We start from the raw sequence: 19,038 nt of genomic DNA on the forward strand, positions 1-19,038 counted from the left end.
AAAGCACAAGTGTAATAAAATGTTGACTGAGGTTTGTAATTATTAAAGAAACACGAGGCGTTTACAACTGGATTGACTTTATTTGCTAGTAAAACAGAATTATTGAATGTATTCAATAGAAGGGTGGTCCTCTTGATTAAAAACTATCAAAAGTTCAACCCATAAATAAACAGTAAGTGATTTCAGTTCAAATAAATTACAATGTTGTACCTAAAATCTATAAATTACGTCATCTAAGCAGTGTTCAACCCTGCAACACTTCATTTTTGTGATCTTTTTACATTCAGCATTTAAAAAGACCCAACTAGCCTGGTGCTAACCACACATTTTATGCTAACAATAGTGTACACTGATCTGCTTATTTTCCTTCATGTAACCTCACGGCCAGCAAATAAGACAACAAAAGGTTATAAGTACACTAAAAACCACCTTCTCAAACGACGATTGTCCAATCTTAGCTTAGCAATTCACCTGTTAGATGTTAATTTCAATGTTTGGGGAAACAGAAACGCAAAACAAACCTTGTGATCTATGACAAATGTTAGCATTGCTGCTAACTGTCTTAGTATTGGCTTGGTCTTGGTAAAGGCAAGGAACTAAATGAATATTGTGCAGAATTAGCACAGATGTTCCATGTCCACTGTACAACATATATTTCATTGTTCTGCTAAAAGGAAGTCAAACAACATAAACCTGCATGCTAACTTCCAGGATGGGAAATGAGCTTATCAAGCCTTGGTAGCTTTGGCATGCACTTGGAGAATATTATCAGTTGGTCGTTTATAAAAGTGAATATTTACAGCACCAAGTGCGCGTGGCGCTATCAGTGAAAGCCAATGAAGCTCATTGCGCATGTTAGCATGCTAATGATGTCATATTGACAGAGAGACAACAACAAAAAAAACAACAACAGGAAAGGCTCAAGGTACTTTCGAATTCATGGTAAAGGAAACTGAGCACATTCCAGTTAGAAGGACATTGTAGGAATTGAACACATCAGGTGTTCTTCCATTGGAATATTTCCACTCAAATTTGAGTGGAAGTCTTGGAATTTAGAATTGTTCAAAATGAAAGCAGCTTTGCGGTACATTGTGTCGTGAACAAAACATTTTAAATACACATTAAAGTTGCTACAGGAGCGTCTTCAGAATGACAAACAATGATGTTTATGTCCTACTTAAAGGGGAACTGCACCTTTTTGCGGAATTTCTTTCCCTTTTCTGTGCATAGTAACACAGGAAAACGAGTTAATACGAGCTAGCTTACAATGCTGTCATTGGGATACACCTATTTCGACTATGAAGCCCTGTAACAAAAACCGCTAATGTTGCAGGGTTTGATATCCATGCTGTGATCATGCATTAGCACGTACCCTGATGATGACATGTAATAGTTGCATTATCTTGCCTTATTTTGATGATTTAAAACACTACCCAAACTATTTCTTCTTCTTGTGCTGGAAGACACAGCCATCCCAAGGAGAGCAGACATTGTAAGTGTTGTTGCTGCTGATGTTGTTGACAGAACGAGCATAAGTGATCATTAAAATAGGGCAACTATGCAACATAATGCATGATCAAAGCATGGATATCAAACCATGCAATGTTGTTTTTCTTAGAGGGCTTCATAGTCTAAATAGTTACCTTCCATGACATGCATTGTTAGAGGAGTCCACATAAGGATTGGGAATGATGGGCAAAATTCCCCAAAAAGTGCAGCTCCCCTTTAAGAACGTACTGGAATGCTTTATTAGCATGTTTGCTAATGACTTTTGTTGGCGCTCCTTATCTCCATGAAAGACTCATCAACGCTTTGTAACTGTGGAAACCAGCCCAAAAGGTCAAGTGACGAGCGCCTTGCAAGTGTCACAGTGCACACACCGAGGCGCTTTGAACCGTTCCTTACTGTCTGATTGGACGAATGCTTGTATGCACGTGTGCACGCACACACACACACACACACGCACAGCCAAAGTGACAAATGGCAATGCTGAAGTGGAAGAAAGGCACCGCCCACATAAAATCCAAGTAAATAATGTCTACACAAGTGTTTATAAAACATAGTACTACTACTACTACTATTAATATTTACAACATCAAGAAGGAACGAAGAGCAGTCCCTACGCTCGAGCTTCTTCTTCTGTGGAGCTCTCCAGCGCCCCGCAGCTGCCCCCTGCAGCAGGAAGAGCAGAGGAAGAGTGAGGGCGGGGCTGGGGCGTGCTTTGATTTTCATGTTGTTTGCTCAACTTATGCAAATGCGTCATGGCTAGTTATGCAAATGTGATGATCATTACGTCACCCCCCCCACTCCACCATTTAAGCCACCACTACCACGGATAGATTGCAGTCCTGTGGGAAGCACTGCATATTTACTGTGAAGATGAGTGACAGAATAACAACACAAGAGTGTGTTGACTTACGTGATAGTGAAGCAGGCGTGACGCTAACACACACACACATGCACACGCATGCACACGCACACAAAAACACAGCAGCAAGAGAGTGTGCGTTCACCTTGTGCACAGACGCACTAACAGTAGTTGTCTATGGTGTCAAAGAAAGACAAGCTGAAGTCTGAAGGAGACAGTCAAGAAAAGAAGATTTGTTTTTGGTCAGCTGACAGGAAACAGGAAGTGGATGTTAGTGCGGAAGGGGGAGGAGGCAGGGCGATGCTGAGGGCGGGGCTACCTTGTGTGGCGGCGTTCCTGTCATTGAGCAGTTTGGTCTGACTGTTGGGGAGGATCTTGATCTCCAACGGGTCTGCACCGGGGCCGGCCCGTGACGCCATCAGAGCGTTCAGGTACTGGAGGCGTGTCACCTATACACACACACACACACACTTAGAACAGGAGCGTATTGCCGTGTCCGCCATACGTGCACACACACACCCGAATCAGCTGCAGGTCGGTGAGCGCTCTGACGGTGTAGTCTGGACAGTAACTAGACGGGCTGGTCGTTTCTGTCGAGTCAAACGGATCTCTGGGTGATTGACGCTGAGTCGACACAGGAGATTGGTGCACTGGTAACACACACACACACACACACACACACACAAAATAAACAGAATGCTTTCAGTAAAAATAAGCACTGTCTGTTGGTGCAGTTTCTATTCCTACCTGAGGAGGGCAGCGTTAGCGCGGACACGCCATAGTACGTAAACGCCCCGTTTTCAAACTTGAGTCCTTCTTTGCCGATCTCCACTTCCACGCGACCCTGACGGCAGACCGACACGTTGGCCAGGCTCACTGACATACCAACACAGAGACCAAGGTGTGCTCACCTGCAGCAGCAGAATGAAATAGTCCACCGGGTGGTTGCGTGTGTACAGGTAATGGGCGGGGCTCAGCCGGTTTCCAGGGTCAAAGTGCACCTCCTGGTTGACGCTGGGGTGGCGCAGCAAGTGGAAGAGGACCTTCTCAGACACGCGCACTGGGCTGAAGTGCTCCACCTCTGCGGGGGGGGGGGGGTCAAAGGTTAAGAGATGGTTTCTATTCTCACACATTGCGCACGGCGCCAAAACCCCACACCCCACCCGGATCCCAACCGCACACCTCTGGACAGAAAGCGGTGAGTGGCCAGCAGGAGCTGCGGCGACGTTCGGATCTTGGGTTCTCCCTCAGGAGGCTTGAAGAGGGAGAACTCCTCGGGGGCGCCGCGAGGCTCGAGGGGGATCTCCATCGGCGCCAGAGGACGTTTGACCTTCCTGTCCACTGTAAGGTCACACAGGACAGCCAGCGTGAGTGCTGCTAAAGTAGACCAAAACTGAAATGCTGATATATTTAAAATTCCATACACTTCTCATGCTAAATATCCTTGTACCTTTATGCTATCATGCTAAATACAATTGTTCCTTTATGCTATCATGTTAAATACAATTGTACCTTTATGCTATGTTAAATACAATTGTACCTTTATGCTACCATGCTAAATATCCTTGTACCTTTATGCTATCATGTTAAATATAATTGTAACTTTATGCTATCATGCTAAATATCCTTGTACCTTTATGCTATCATGCTAAATACAATTGTACCATTATGCTATCATGCTAAATACCTGTGTACCTTTATGCTATCATGCTAAACATCCTTGTATCTTTATGCTATCATGCTAAACATCCTTGTATCTTTATGCTATCATGGTAAATATCCTTGTACCTTTATGCTATCATGCTAAATACCCTTGTATCTCTATGCTATCATGCTAAATAGCCTTGTATCTTTGTGCTATCATGCTAAATACCTGTGTACCTTTATGCTATCATGCTAAACATCCATGTATCTTTATGCTATCATGCTAAACATCCTTGTATCTTTATGCTATCATGCTAAATACCCTTGTATCTCTATGCTATCATGCTAAATACCCTTGTATCTCTATGCTATCATGCTAAATAGCTTTGTATCTTTGTGCTATCATGCTAAATACCCTTGTACCTTTGTGCTATCATGCTAAATATCTGTGTATCTTTATGCTATCATGCAAAATATCCTTGTACCTTTATGGTATCGTGCTAAATACCCTTGTACCTTTATGCTATCATGCTACATAGCCTCATATCTTTATGTTATCATGCTAAATAGCCTTGTACCTTTATGCTATCATACTAAATACCCTTGTACCCTTATGCTATCATGCTAAATAGCCTTGTACCTTTATACTATTATGCAAAATAGCCTTGTAGCTTTATGCTAGAGCATAAAGGGGGCGCTGGCACACGCAGCAGCGTGATGAGCGAGACCATCAAGAGTGACAGTGCACATCCAGTCTACACTGATAAAAAAAGACACGCTTCAAAGAAATGTGCATATATGAATAATATAGATCACCCTGTATCACCCGGCCATCGATATAGAGAATGGATGGCTGGATATGTGAAAGTGCAGAACCAGATCACAACCTACAGTAACCGTCTGACTCGTCCAAGATCTCCGACTTGATGATCTCTTCGATCACGTCCTCCAAGGTGACCAAGCCCAGAACCTCATAGAAGGGGTCGCCTTCTCCCTCGTTGTTTACCTTCTGGACGATGGCCATGTGAGAGTTGCCTGATGGGACAAATGGTCAAATGGTTTAGTCATTACTGTCAGTGACCACTAGAGGAAGTTGTCCTGCAAGTATTCATTCCTAAACACTTGTCTTTCCTGAAAGCAAACAGTAGGGGTGTATGAAGTGATCTTGACCTTGGCTTCAGCAAAAGAAGCAAATGTAAAGCGTTATCTTTAAAGATGAAACAAGATAAATAACTACTGGCAGGTCATTCTTGTCAGCATACCATTTATCATAATATTATCATTCATCTTCTAAAGTAGCAACTGTTTGCTAGTAAAATTAGGATTTTCACATATTGCCAAAGTATTCTTGGAAAATTAGAGGGTTTTTTTGTGAAATTGTGAGATTTTATTTTCATGAAATGACAACTTTCACCTTGTAAATTTTTTTTCCTAAAATTTAACATTTTTTCCCATAAAATTGCAGTTTTGTCGTAACAAATATTACTTTTTCTCACAAAAATGGTACTTTCATCTTGTAATACTTAACTAATTTCTTGGAAATTTACTTGGGCTTTTTCACAATTTCAGTTTTTTGTGAAATGCTAACTTAACTAACAATAATTTCAGTAACGACTTTTTCATGTAAATTTACAACCTTTCTTATTTTAAAATGACCAGAAATGTTTATATTCCCACTGTAATTTCAAATAAAAAAATGAAATAATATATACTGTGGAACCTCTCAAATTCACTGATTTTTTTATCAAAAATGTTTTTTTACATTTTTCACCTTGCAAAAAGAGACAGCACGTCAATAACCCTAAGAAGATTAAGGAATTATTCATGAATACATGCTAGCATTCACTGTCATGACATACTTTATGCAGCTTTATGTCTTTATACTGAACTGATCATGTTTTTTTCCTCAAGATTTCGTACTTGGGTTGACCTTGAATGCACCACGGTTGCTGCGAGATGCCAAGTGTTAAAAACTTGCAGTGAGGCAAATGCAGGTTAATATGTCATGGGGAGTTGTGGAATACAATTATGGATTATGTCAAGCTAGCAGGAGGGTTTGGAGTGTGGGGGGGGGGGGGGTGTTGTCCCCTCCCTTACTGTGTATTGTGTGAGTACACCCCCAAATACATGCAGTGTTACACCCCTAGCAAATACACCAGCGTGTACAGCATGTAGTGTTACTGTGTGGTAACCTTCCACCCGCTTGGTGGCCGGAAGCCACCAGGGGGTGTCGGCAAGGAGACGCACCTTTCTTGAACTCCTCCAACATGGCATCCAGTTTGGTGTCGTTGAAGACAAAGTGCAGAGGGTGGTTGTAGAACTTGGTGATGGTGGTCATGGGGGTGCAGTCGTCTGGGTCCACCAGGGCCAAGTCCTTGACGTAGAGGATCTCCACGATGTTGGACCTGCACATCACACAGGCACACCATGAGGAGGAGGAGGAGGAGGATCGTGATGAAATGACAGAAATGATTAGCAATGACGGTTTAAAGTGTAACTACTTTCTTTCATTCTGTGTTTAAACCGTAACTCTTTTTAATAACAAACTAAACTTCCTCAACAAGCCGTTGGAGACAGAAAGAACACTTTCAAGAAACGTGACCATGTGACCAAGCTAAATGTGCCCAAGTGGAATGGACATTAAAAATGTATACGGATGAATTAAACATAGTTTTCATTGGTTCTAGCCGCGCCCCACCTGTCCTCATCATAGATGGGCACACGCGTGTATCCACTCTGCATGATGTCTGACATGGTGGAGAAGTCCAGCAGAGTGGAGCTGGGCAGCATGAAGCAGTCCTTCAGGGGCGTCAAGATGTCCTCCACCGTCTTACTTCGCAGCATCCCACGGCTGAACTCCTCCTTCACAAACTCGCTGCACAAACACGGACGCCATTAGAAACCCGCGTTCAAAGCGGCGCACTTACGCAACGCTTCTACCTGTACGGGTCGTTGACGCTAGTGCGTATCATCTCCATGGCCCTCTCCCTGATGCCGCAGGTGCTGATGTCCCGCCTGAGAGCCAAGTCCAGGACCAGCCCCAGGGGACAGGACAGGGGGCAGGTGAGGACCATGCACACCTGGGCCAGCCAGGTGAGGCCCGGTGCCATTTGGAAGCCGTAACCTGAGCACACGATGTGAGGCAGCAGCTCCACCAGGAAGAAGAGGAGGATGGCGCTGGTGAAGACAGCCGACACGATGGAGCCCAGGGCACAAAAAAGAAGCACACCCAGAACCGAGTGACCCAGGACGCACAGGAAGAGCAGCGAGCAGGCCTGCCAAAGCAAACACACTTAGAGGAATAGTTGGGAATAGTTGTTTTGACGTGAAGTCTAGTATGACATTCCCATCAGCAATGTAGTCCATTAACAGTGACTAAGCCCCACATGGTGAAGGTAGTTCCGGTTAGTAAAGAGTTTGGCTTCTCAAAACAATATGCGTTCAAAAGAGTATTACAACGCCGAGTGTCTTGTTAGGTCTGATATTTAGGTCTGAAACAGGCATTTATGTGCGATCAATGTGAGCAACTAACTGGAAGTACGTTCCCCGTCAGAGGAATCCGGCCAGACTCCAACCAGAACTGGGCTGACGGGACCACGTGGGGGTAAGTCACCGTTGATGCACTACACCGCTGTTGGGAATGTCATACAACTTTCATTCATTCATTCATTTTCTACCGCTTTTCCTCATGAGGGTCGTGGGGGTTCTGGAGCCTATCCCAACTGTCTTTGGGCGAGAGGCGGGGTACACCCTGGACTGGTCACCAGCCAATCACAGGGCACATATAGACAAACAACCATTCACACTCACATTCATACCTATGGACAATTTGGAGTCGCCAATTAACCTAGCATGTTTTTGGAATGTGGGAGGAAACCCGAGTACCCGGAGAAAACCCACGCATGCACGGGGAGAACATGCAAACTCCACACAGAGATGGCCGAGGGTGGAATTGAACCCTGGTCTCCTAGCTGTGAGGTCTGCACGCTAACCACTCGACCGCCGTGCCGCCCGTCATACAACTTCATGTAAAAAAAATTCCCAACTATCCCTTTAAGAACTAATCAGAACCTCACAGATGGATAGCCAAGAACTCACCAGAAAGTTCCCTCTCCTCCTGATGGGCTCCAGACGTTTAGCGGCCCGTTTCTCCTCCTCAGAACCGCAGCTGTGAAGGATGTAAAGCTCCACAGGGTCGAGCCAGAGGAGGCTCAGGTTGACTGTCCTCAGCAGCCCGCAGACGAGCAGCAGCAGCGGTATGAGCACAGCCAGGCCCCACGGTGGGATGTAGTCCGAGGGCACAGACTTGTCCGTGTTGATGCGCAGCCTATCCGGGCCCACCGAGGTCCACTTCTCCCCGCTCAGTACACACAGATGATGGAGGATCTGCTCGTTGCCCTCCGGGCTGCTGACCACCGTGAGCAGCCCGCCGTACTCCTCATCCCGGCTGAAGGGTTCCTTCACCCGGAAAGCGGCAGTCTGCCTGTTGGACTCATCCTCGCAGGGGTCCACGACACCCCCTCCGGGTGCCCCAGCGAAAGCCAGCCACGGCCAGGTCTGTTTATTCAAGTCGGTCCCGAAGAGACGGAGCTTGAACGTCGCTCCTTCTGGCGCTGAGATGATCCGACCCTTCCTGTACACTTGAGCCGCCGCCTCCTCCAGGCGCAGGCCCAAGACGAGCGGGGCTCCCTGGCTGCAGGAGCCCGACCTGATCCCGCACGACAACAATATCATCAACAAGAACCGTAGACCTGCCAAGCTGGCCACCATATTGGAATTGGTCAACCTGGCTCGGGACAGGTCATGTGACTACTCAGCAATAGGCCCCGCCTACGAGGGCGGATTGCTGCGTTCAAAAAAAGGGGATAAATGGGTATTCATGTTTATCGAACCTATTTGAGTCAGCTTCACAACTCAGCTAAACTCGAGTATACTTTTGAGTCAACGTAATCAAAAGGCACGTCTAAAATACACGTTAATGTAGCATTATTTAAAGAATGTGTATCTCAATAATGCATATTTGTGTACATGGTTCGCTTGATTTTAATGAACTTAAGTTATATGAATTACGACCTCGTGTATATCAAACTTGACGAAGCTATGTCACCACACCTAAATTATGCATTCAAATTTGAATGACTGAACTATTCAGAAACAATAACTCGTACCAACCTACAAAAATCGCTAACTTCGTAGTAAACAATGCAGCACGAGCGATCCAACAAGGCGACCATGAAACTGTGCCTGTTGGCGGCCATGTTGGCTCCTCCTACATTGGCTGTGGAAGACATTTTGGCGCTGGGCTGATTTTTTTTTTTTATCCCAATACGCAGGAAAACAACCACACGTCCAGGTTATGTTTTCTTGTTTTCAAATGTAAATATTTTAACATTAATTTAGTCTTCTTATGATATTAGATTATATTATATACTATAGCATACATATTAGTAATTTAAATTGAAAATATGTACACACCATTTTTAAAATGCAAGCTAAAACAACAAGGTAACTGTTCTGGTCGATGGTCGATGTAATCATGTACTTCTTCTGTGAAGAAACTGGAAACATTTGTAAAAGTTATGTGTACTTTTGACAGCACACCGTTGATTATTTTCATCATATGAGCCTGTTTCCTTTTGACTGATAAGAATAGTTACAAAGTTCCCACAGAGTGTGTGATAACAAGCGCCCGTCAAGAGCCGGGGATGCACACAATGACACACAGAGAAGTGTGAGAACTATTATGTTCTGTAGAGAAATAGAAGTCAGGTTTATTAACCCGTACAGATTCTTCAGGTGCTTTAAAAAAACAGTACGTATGTACACATTGCACACACTCCGCATTAGGAAGTGTTCCGGCCATCAAACATTGCAGAAAAAGAACAAATATTCACCAGTGAGTCCAGCGTGTTAATGAGTACAAATGAAAAGTTGTTTTGGTTTGTCGGTAGGAAATGATGAAGAAGGGAATGCAAACGGTGGTCCTTCACGCGGGTCTAATCGTCACTCTGCAGCCTTCAAGAACAACAACACTGCAGGAGCTGCTAGCAAGCTACGCTCCCCCGCTGCTATCCCACCATAGGAACCACAGGAACAAGGAAAACAAGACTTGAGCTGGAATTTCGATATTTCTGAGTGGCAGCGGAGGAGGATGACTTCTGCTTTGGTTATCTTCGTGTTGGAAAAAAGTGGCAGAGGATGAGAATTATAGCGTGAGGTCAAAGCTTGTGCAATGTTTATTGCTCATGGAACATATAATAATAATAATAATAATAATAATAATAATATATAAATGTATATATAATTTACACAATGAAATTTGGAAGCTCGTTTCTTTCAGTGCAAACTAAACATTAAATTATTTCACAGTTGTCAACCTGCTGCACGCTGGCAGCAAGGACCCTGACGGACCATCGGGCCCCGTCCTCAAACACTCAGTAAGGCTACTAGTGGCTTACCGGGTCCCGCCCAATAAAATCCACCAAAGTGGAAGAGCCCGTTTTCGGCCTGTCTGGAACCAAAACGTTCCACTGCTGCGCCACAAGTGGACGACTGAAGCCCATCAGAACCACAATCGCTGATCCACAACGTCCATCATCTCCTCGCTATCCATCAGAATAACAAGTTCACAAGTTTGGACTCCAGCTCATGTCAGACCAGCAAATATTGTGCTTTAGCGGTCGAGTCCGGTCGAGCTCGCGATGCGTTCGTGCACCGTGACAACACAGTGAATTTAACAACATGACTATAGACATGTCTATTGGTGCTGATGCTACATGCTCCCACCAGCTTGATGGTATTTACAGTGCGGAAGCCAATCATTCCCTCCATCAAGAGCTCAACCTTGCAGGCCGAAAGGCAGAAGACATGTTTGCTATGAGTTCAAGTCTTATCCTCCAAAAAAGGACACTCGCTTTGGAATCTTGGACTTTTGTAGGCCTCTGCTACACAACATAAAGTCAGTCATCAGTGCTAGCTTATACAAGTGTTCTCCGTTGAAATTAATAACTTAATATCATGAACAGTATCATGTGGCTACATAAAGAAGTTCAAGAGATTACATGCAACCAAAAGCAAACACACAAACACAATCGGATGTACTTTGCATCGGTTCCAGTGCCGTATGTGTGTGTGATGACACCTTTAGGCTAAAAGAGGGTTAAAAGGTGTGGAGACATGCAGTGGAATGTGCACTAATATGCTAACAATGGCTAACCTCCAGAGTTAATAAATATGAAAGACATCTGTTGGTTAGATAGACAGTTAGCGCCAAGAGAACAGCTTTGCTTCGTAAGCTAACCTCACCAATTAGCTTGCCATATATATATATATATATATATATATATATATATATATATATATATATATATATATATAATTTTCCCTTTAGTGGTATTACATGGTGTACTTCATTGAAGTTTTCAATGACGCAAGTTATTCTCTATGCTAAGAACGCTAAGCTACGCTACACAAACAGACAGCGCTCATCCATTCTCCTGTCAATCCCTGATAAAAACAAAACTCATTTCAACATCGACCTTCAGGTCGCCGTTGCAAACAAATACTCCTTTGTTGTTTTTGTTTGAATGCTTCAACATCAACATTAGCGTGCGTCACAGTGATGGAGGAGATGCTAACGCCTGTCAAAGTACACTCAAATATATCGCCAGTATTCTAAACATGGAGCAGGAAGATGCTCACCATCGCCTCATTCATCGTTTCATTCATTCATTCATTCATTTTCAACCGATTTTCCTCACAAGGATCGCAGGGGTGCTGGAGCCTATTCCAGCTGTCTTCGGGCGAGAGGCGGGGTACACTCTGGACTGGTGGCGAGCCAATCACAGGGCACATATAGACAAACAACCATTCACACTCACATTCATACCTATGGACAATTTGGAGTCGCCAATTAACCTAGCATGTTTTTGGAATGTGGGAGGAAACCGGAGTACCCGGAGAAAACCCACGCATGCACAGGGAGAACATGCAAACTCCACACAGAGATGGCCGAGGGTGGAATTGAACCCTGGTCTCCCTGGTAACCACTCGACCGCCGTGCTGCCCCCTCAGCGAGTTTGGTTCCCCAAAAATGAAAGGAAATCAATTTAAAAAATGGAGCTCAGCTAACAACATCCACTTCCTGGTTTCAAGCGTATCATGCCCCCACAAGAAAAAAAAGATGTGTTTGAGAGTATTGGGGGAGCGGGGGGGTCATGCAGGGAGGTCAGCGGTCATCCTTCATTGTGTGTGTGTTAGATGGTACTCTCGGTGTGTGCGTGACTGATGGTGTGCACGTGCTGGCTGGCTCTGCGGGAGTCCACACAGTTGTGCTGCTCGCTGAGCAGGGTGGTGGTCTCTCCCGGAGCGTTGTCGGGGTCGACGGGAGACGTGGTTTGACGAGGGGGGGCGTGGTTACTAGGAGGGGCGGCGGCGGCTTGGGGCAGACACTGGCTGGGTCTGCGTCCAAAGGAGGCAGGGGCAGTTTGGGGCGGAGCTACGCGGCTGCCCGCCGGAGGCATCGGCTGAGCGTTAGACGACAGGCGCTTCACAGGGGGCGTGGCCAGGGGCAGCACAGGGCGTGTCCCTGGTGGTGTGACGGGGAGCTGCTGCGCGGCCATCGTGTCCAGGCGACCTTGACTGCCCTCCGGCGACTGAGGCGAACTGTCCAGTCTGGATGCCAAAAGGCCGTTCTGGTACTGACAGCGAGTGATCTGAATATGACAAACATGGCCGCCGCCTGTTACAAATACACCACGGCAACAATGCAACAAGAGAATCAGAGAGGATGCGTTACCTTGACAAACTGAAGGTCTGTAAGAGCGCGCACGCAGAAGTCGGGAATGTACTGGAAAGGCGTTCCTGGGATCTGAGAGTTGCTGCCGCCCATGGAGGAGCTCTCCGCTCCACGCTCACCACAGCTCACGGACGCAGACCGGTTGAGGTTGCCCCCGTGGGATGGGGAGCGGAATTCTAGAATTGCATGGAAGGCCGGTGTGTCACAGATGGGACGGAGCACACACACACACACACACCAGGCGTAAACACACTGGTTATTTCTCAAATAAAACACTTAAGTATGCTGTGATTGTCTGAATTGGTGCACTTACAGTACGTACTTACACTTAGTCCTTTGTAGTCTAAGTACACTGTCAGTTACACTCAAAATGGTGAGTGTGCATGGACAGAAAAAATGCACCTCTCTTAACTCTGCTGCACTGTTAGCCAACCTGCTAACACGCTGCTAATGAAGCTGCGTAAGTAAACTTGTATTCTACGTTCTTACCGCTTGTGGTACTCTGTACCAAGTTGCATTGCAACATGGCACAGAGTAAAGTGTTTACTTCAGGTACAGTTCAGGTTGGACCGATACGTACACAAATGCACCAACTGAGACACAACCACTGCAACACACAAATATGGCCGACGATGACGTGACGTGAAGGTGAACATGCTGCCACATGAGTCCAAAACGCTTCGCTCTCATTGGCTGAGGTCAGTGAGGTCAGTGAGGTCATGGAAGGGGAAGGGGAAGGGAGGGGAGCACCTACCAGCAAGGTTACTTTGGGAGGGGCTCCATGGCGGTGCAGGTAAACAAAGTGTGATATTAGCGCCCAGCTAGCTTAGCTTATCTTAGCATCTGTACAACTCGAATAAGGGCAAATGTGAAACTGTTCCTTGACTGTTCCTTGTATCCCACTCGCAGTGTCACACCTGACAGTGGGTAAAGGGGGCAGAGTTTAAAATGAGAGCGTCTCACCCAGCAAGCAAAGTTATTCCCTAAAGAACGCCATCTTGACATGCTAAACAAGTTAGCGCTAAGTTAGCGCTAAGTTAGCGCTACAACGTCAACCATCAATCTGTGTTATTATTCATGTGACATAAATGCTATATGATATGTTTGTGCTATACACTTGGAAGTTCAGGTGACTTGACATAAGCTCACCTGCTTCCGCTTATTGACTCATCCCTGCCCTCTGGCGGACAAAGTAGACATTGCAGTCGCCAAATGTTTTTTTTTTTGTTTTTTTTTAAGCTAACTCTTGCTGGTGAAAGACAGGGATGATGGCGATGATGAAGAGTGGGGAGGATGAGCGAGGCGCTCTCTCCCACCACCCTCCCGTGGCCTGGGGATGTGGGGGCGGGGTGCATGCGAGTGTTTACCTGGAAAACGCGAGAACACGGAAAACCTCTTAAGAGAGAGGCGTCTCGGAGGGGGGGACGCCACTGATGGGGAGAGAGGGGGGGTGACGGCTGGGCAGAAGGGAGAGGGATGGAGGGGGGGGGGCAGAAAGAGACAGGATTTATTTGTTTTGTTTTGTAGCTCCTCCTCTCTGCCTCACTGTCATGAATATTAACGAATGTCTGGAAACTTCATGAGGTACACATCAATACAATACAATACAATCAATATATTTGATATACTAGCACATTTATGGATACTTTTTAAAGCAGTATTCCGTTTGTTCCGACCTTTGAACTCCTGGACTATTTTCAGTGGCGGATTAGCAGCCGCGTTGACGTCAAGATGTCAACGCGTAGCAAAAGCGGTGTGTTTGTGTGCGCGTGTGTTGGCGCGTGTGCAGCAACACAACCAGCAGACACGGGACGCCCCCACCAGGGGGCAGCAGTGTGTCACAGCGCGCAGTGGCGGAGCCTCAAGGACGAGTTACGTCATCACAAACAACAACAACAAGGTAGCTTCAAATGAAACAAATGAAAGATGAAAATCATGACGTATATTTTGTGGGAAAGGTGCTTATTAAATTAGTAATATAATAAAAAATATATAAATAAATAAAATATAAAGTGTTTGCACCCACTACATATCTTATTAAAGAATGTGTGTGTGTTTGTTTTTGCTCACCCAGGGATGGCGTGTTAAGTGCCATGACACCGTAGTAGGAAAACGGCCCCGTCTCAAACTTCATGTTCTCATTTCCCGCCTCCACCTCCACTCGACCCTGAAACAAACACACACACACACACACACTATGAATATTGTAGCAGAAGTGTGTTCTTACAGAAACGGACACCCATCATCGATCTACACGAGGCCTCAAGTGTGCACCTCATGTTGTGGACATGGGGTGTACCTAATAAAGAGGCCACTGAGACTGGTATTAAGTGTAGCTGATAGAAGGGTACCTAATAAAGAGGCCACCGAGGAGGGTATTAGGTAGAAGGGTACCTAATAAAAAGAGATGTAAGGTGAGCATCAATGCTCAGGTTGCACTGTTTGAGGTCACATGATCCAAAGGTGTCTCATCAGGTGTCGTGAGGACACCCGCCTAGGCTGCCCCTCCCCCTTCCTGCTCTGTTGATAAGCTCCGCCCTCTCATGAAAAAAAAGATGTACGCACCTGCAGGATGAGCACAAAGTAGTCGACAGGTTTCCCACGCTGGTACAGGAAGTGCTGCGGCGCTCGCTTGTCGTTGTCGTTGAACTTGAGCTCCTGGACGACATCAGGATGCCGCAGGATCCTCAACAGTACCTTCTCCGTCACGTGGAAAGCGGCAAACAAGCTGACCTCTAGAACAGAGAAGCACATTGACGTTACGTTCATTTCCTGTGACGGAGCCAATGAATAACAAGCGCCACTGATGGACAAGTTGACGCCGTGCGGACGCTCACCCGTAGCCAGGAAGCGATGAGCAGCCAGCATGAGCTGAGGCGAGATCTTCGCCTTGCTGTCGCCATCGTGTTTAAATGCAGAGAAGTCTCGTTTGTTTTTGTTGGCATCCACTCGCTTCTTGTTGCGGTTGTCGGCTGCGGAGACACACGGGGAAGGTCAGAGTGGAAACGTTGACATGAATCACCTCACTTTAGGAATCCTATCTGATCAATCTGATCTCAGATCAGGAAATCCTCAATCCAATCTGGTCTCCAAGCCACCAAAGCAGCTTTTCTCAAGTCTATATTTGTCAAACAGGAAGTGCTGACTCACTGTACAGGTCTGATTCGTCTAGGATCTCCGACTTGATGATCTCCTCGATGACATCTTCTAAGGTGACCAATCCCAGCACCTCGTAGAAGGGATCCCCCTCCCCCTCGTTGTTGACCTTCTGAACGATGGCCAGGTGGGATTTACCTGGAAACAGGAGGGAGCATGTGACAACCTTCATGAAAACATCCTGGCAGAATCTTCCACAGGGCTAAGAGTTTAGCTTAGGCCTGGGCTAACTTCAACTGAGTACTGCAAATTGAATACTTGTATCAGTACAATCCAGTACATGTACTACATTTGTCCCAAGTTCTCAAGATTCATGCTAGTTACTTTATGTCAAAAAGAGCTAAAGCTTTGTTTTTACTATTTACACGGCTTCACTTCTTTTTACACTTGTATGACAGTTTACCATTCAAATGTGACTTCCAATATTGCTGGTACACGTAATACTTTTATGATGACCACAGTTTGACCCTGGAACAGACTATTGTATTTACGTTATTTACTATGCAAAAAACTGCATATATTTACATGATTTACTATCAGAAAATAGTTTATATTGACATTATTTATAACGGCGAAAGCAGCATATATTTAAATTATTTACTATTGAGAAAATAGTTTTTATTGACATTATTTACTACTGAGAAAATAGTTTTTCTTGACATTATTTACTATGGGGAAAATAGTTTATTTACATTATTTACTATCGGGAAAATAGGTTTTATTTACATTATTTACTATCAGGAAAATAGGTTTTATTTACATTATTTACTATTAGGGAAAATAGTTTATATTGACATTATTTTTTATAGAGAAAATAGTTTTTATTGACATTATTTACTATGGGGAAAATAGGTTTTATTTACATTATTTACTATTAGGGAAAAAAGTTTATATTGACATTATTTACTATTGAGAAAATAGTTTTTTATTGACATTTTTACGATGGGAAAATAGTTTTTATTGACATTATTTACTATGGGGAAAATAGTTTATTTACATTATTTACTATCGGGAAAATAGCTTCACAAAAAAGTCAAGTTCAAAACTGAATTCGGGCTGTCAAATGATTAAACAGATGAATGCATCAGAATAAATGAGTCATGATTAATCCCAATGAGCAATTATGTCTGAAATCTGCCCATTTTTACGGAATTGAATGAACAGAACGCTAGATGACAGCATGATATATACTTGTACGTATTAACAGCTCCAAATGAACTGAATACGTCAATCAAGCTAAAAGATAGAAGAGCACACAAGTCTAAAATAGTCTCTTTCATCGTAGCAGTACATTTAAATCACATTTAAAACGCTGTTATTATTAATAGAGTTATTTATGTGTATATAAAAAACATACCAACTATTTATAATTAGATTTATATTTTCTCTCGCATAAGATGAAGGTGACAGCGCGCCCTTCAGTGATCAATGATGACTGCAGCTTATTGATCCCTGACACAGGAAGCGCTGCAGGCTCAACTTCCTGTTGACCAGCTGGAGGTCAGGCGAGGGTCAACACAAACACACACACACACCTTTCTTGAACTCCTCCAGCATGGTGTCCAGCTTGGTGTCATGGAAGACAAAGTGGACGGGGTGGTTGTAGAACTTGGTGATGGTCTTGAGCGTGGTGCAGTCGTCGGGGTCCACAAAGGCCAGGTCCTTGACGTAGAGGATGTCCACGATGTTGGAGCGCTCGTCATCGTAGACGGGGATGCGCGTATAGCCGCTCTCCATGATCTCCGACATGGTGTTGAAGTCCAGCACGGCATCGGCCTGAATCATGAAGCAGTCGGCCAGGGGGGTCATGACATCCTCCACTGTCTTGGTGCGGAGCTCCAGCGCCCCCTGGATCATGTTGAGCTCCTCCTTGACCAGGTCATTGTAGGGCTCCGTCACCTTCAGCATCTCCACCAACTTTTCGCGGTTGTACACGGTGCCAATCTCCTGGCCCAGCAGAACATCCAGCAGCTTGCTGACAGGGAAGGAGAGCGGGAAAGTGAGGAACATGAAGAACTTGGTGAGGATGATGGTGTTGGCGCCCACCGCCAACCCGTGGCGGGAGCACAGCGCCTGGGGGACGATCTCGCCGAAGATGACGATGCCCACGGTGGAGGCCACCACGGCGCCCAGGCCCGACCCAATCAGGTCGTCCAGGAGTATAGTGAGCGTGGTGTTGACGAGCACGTTGCCTAGCAACAGCGAGCACAGCAGGTAGTTGCCCTTGCTACGGATGGGCTCGATCTTGCGGGCGTACTTCTTCTCCTTGTCCGTGCCGCAGCTCTGCACAATGCGCAGCTCCATGGGGTCCAGGGCCATCAGGCCCAGGTTGAGGCCGCTGAACATCCCAGAAAGGACCAGCAGGCAGGAGATGAGGATGACCTGCAGCCAGAGAGGAAGCAGGGACTTTTTCTCCTCCAGGACTAAAACCCGACCGTCTCCATCCTCCAGCTGCAGCCAGCGGCCGTCCGCGCTGCGCGTGCACAGCGCGTATTCCTTGCTCGGCTCGCTCTTGCGCAGCGGCTTAACGTGCACGCGCAGCAGCCCTGCCGTGCCCCCGCCGCTGACGTTCATGAAGGTCCCGACCCCGATGTCCTTCGTAAAGTCCGAGCAAGTCCTCTCCGGCGGCTCCCCCGCCTCGCCGCCCCCCAGCTCCGTGAAGCGGACGAGCGTCCAGGCGGCGGAGTGCAGCCTCAGCCCGTAGAAGCGCAGCCTCACGGAGCTGTCCTCCGTCACCTGCAGGACTCCGTCGTCACCGGTGCTGGCCGGCTTGTCGCTGCTCTCCAGTCGCATACCGAGCACCTGACCGCCGCCTCCTCCGCCGCCGCCCCCTCCCCCGGATGCCGCCTCCGAACGAGCTCCGTCGGCGCTGCACAGGAAGATGAGGACAGTGACGATGTAACCCTGCTGGCCGCGCCATTCTCTCGCCATGTTTGTTGGACTGCTCGCCGCCGACACGGTGACGTCATTTACTCATGTCCGAGTGGACACGCCCCCGGAGCGCCCCTCCCCTCCCCTCCCTCGCACCAACACAGAAGGTGATCGACACGAGCACTAACTAGCGGGTGCCTAA

General features: G+C 46.1%; 2 protein-coding genes across 4 annotated transcripts; both read right to left on the reverse strand.

Annotated features, from left to right (window-relative positions):
• Positions 1–47: 47 nt before the first annotated feature.
• Positions 48–8,814, reverse strand: LOC131116359 (metal transporter CNNM3). 2 transcript variants are annotated; one of them, XM_058064470.1, is made up of 12 exons: positions 8,111–8,814; positions 6,953–7,287; positions 6,711–6,887; positions 6,260–6,417; positions 4,904–5,047; positions 3,551–3,709; positions 3,280–3,449; positions 3,116–3,212; positions 2,888–3,018; positions 2,688–2,817; positions 2,514–2,573; positions 48–2,172 (listed from the first exon to the last, which is right to left on the reverse strand). In XM_058064470.1, exons 1-11 carry the CDS (start codon positions 8,780–8,782, stop codon positions 2,530–2,532), a joined length of 2,217 nt encoding a protein of 738 aa, XP_057920453.1. In that variant the 5' UTR covers positions 8,783–8,814; the 3' UTR covers positions 48–2,172; positions 2,514–2,529. The 2 variants fall into 2 exon arrangements, with proteins under 2 accessions (XP_057920453.1, XP_057920452.1); XM_058064469.1 differs by lacking the exon at positions 2,514–2,573 and having other exon boundaries at positions 49–2,172; positions 8,111–8,813.
• Positions 8,815–9,767: 953 nt separating this feature from the next.
• LOC131105707 (metal transporter CNNM4-like) lies at positions 9,768–18,967 on the reverse strand. Of its 2 annotated transcripts, XM_058054115.1 has the most exons (8): positions 17,501–18,967; positions 15,960–16,103; positions 15,647–15,781; positions 15,375–15,544; positions 14,880–14,976; positions 14,177–14,266; positions 12,810–12,985; positions 9,768–12,726 (listed from the first exon to the last, which is right to left on the reverse strand). In XM_058054115.1, exons 1-8 carry the CDS (start codon positions 18,894–18,896, stop codon positions 12,268–12,270), a joined length of 2,667 nt encoding a protein of 888 aa, XP_057910098.1. In that variant the 5' UTR covers positions 18,897–18,967; the 3' UTR covers positions 9,768–12,267. The 2 variants fall into 2 exon arrangements, with proteins under 2 accessions (XP_057910098.1, XP_057910104.1); XM_058054121.1 differs by lacking the exon at positions 14,177–14,266 and having other exon boundaries at positions 17,501–18,964.
• Positions 18,968–19,038: the final 71 nt, after the last annotated feature.

This window comes from Doryrhamphus excisus, chromosome 2 (assembly GCF_030265055.1).
Source record: "Doryrhamphus excisus isolate RoL2022-K1 chromosome 2, RoL_Dexc_1.0, whole genome shotgun sequence".
Lineage (NCBI taxonomy): Eukaryota > Metazoa > Chordata > Actinopteri > Syngnathiformes > Syngnathidae > Doryrhamphus > Doryrhamphus excisus.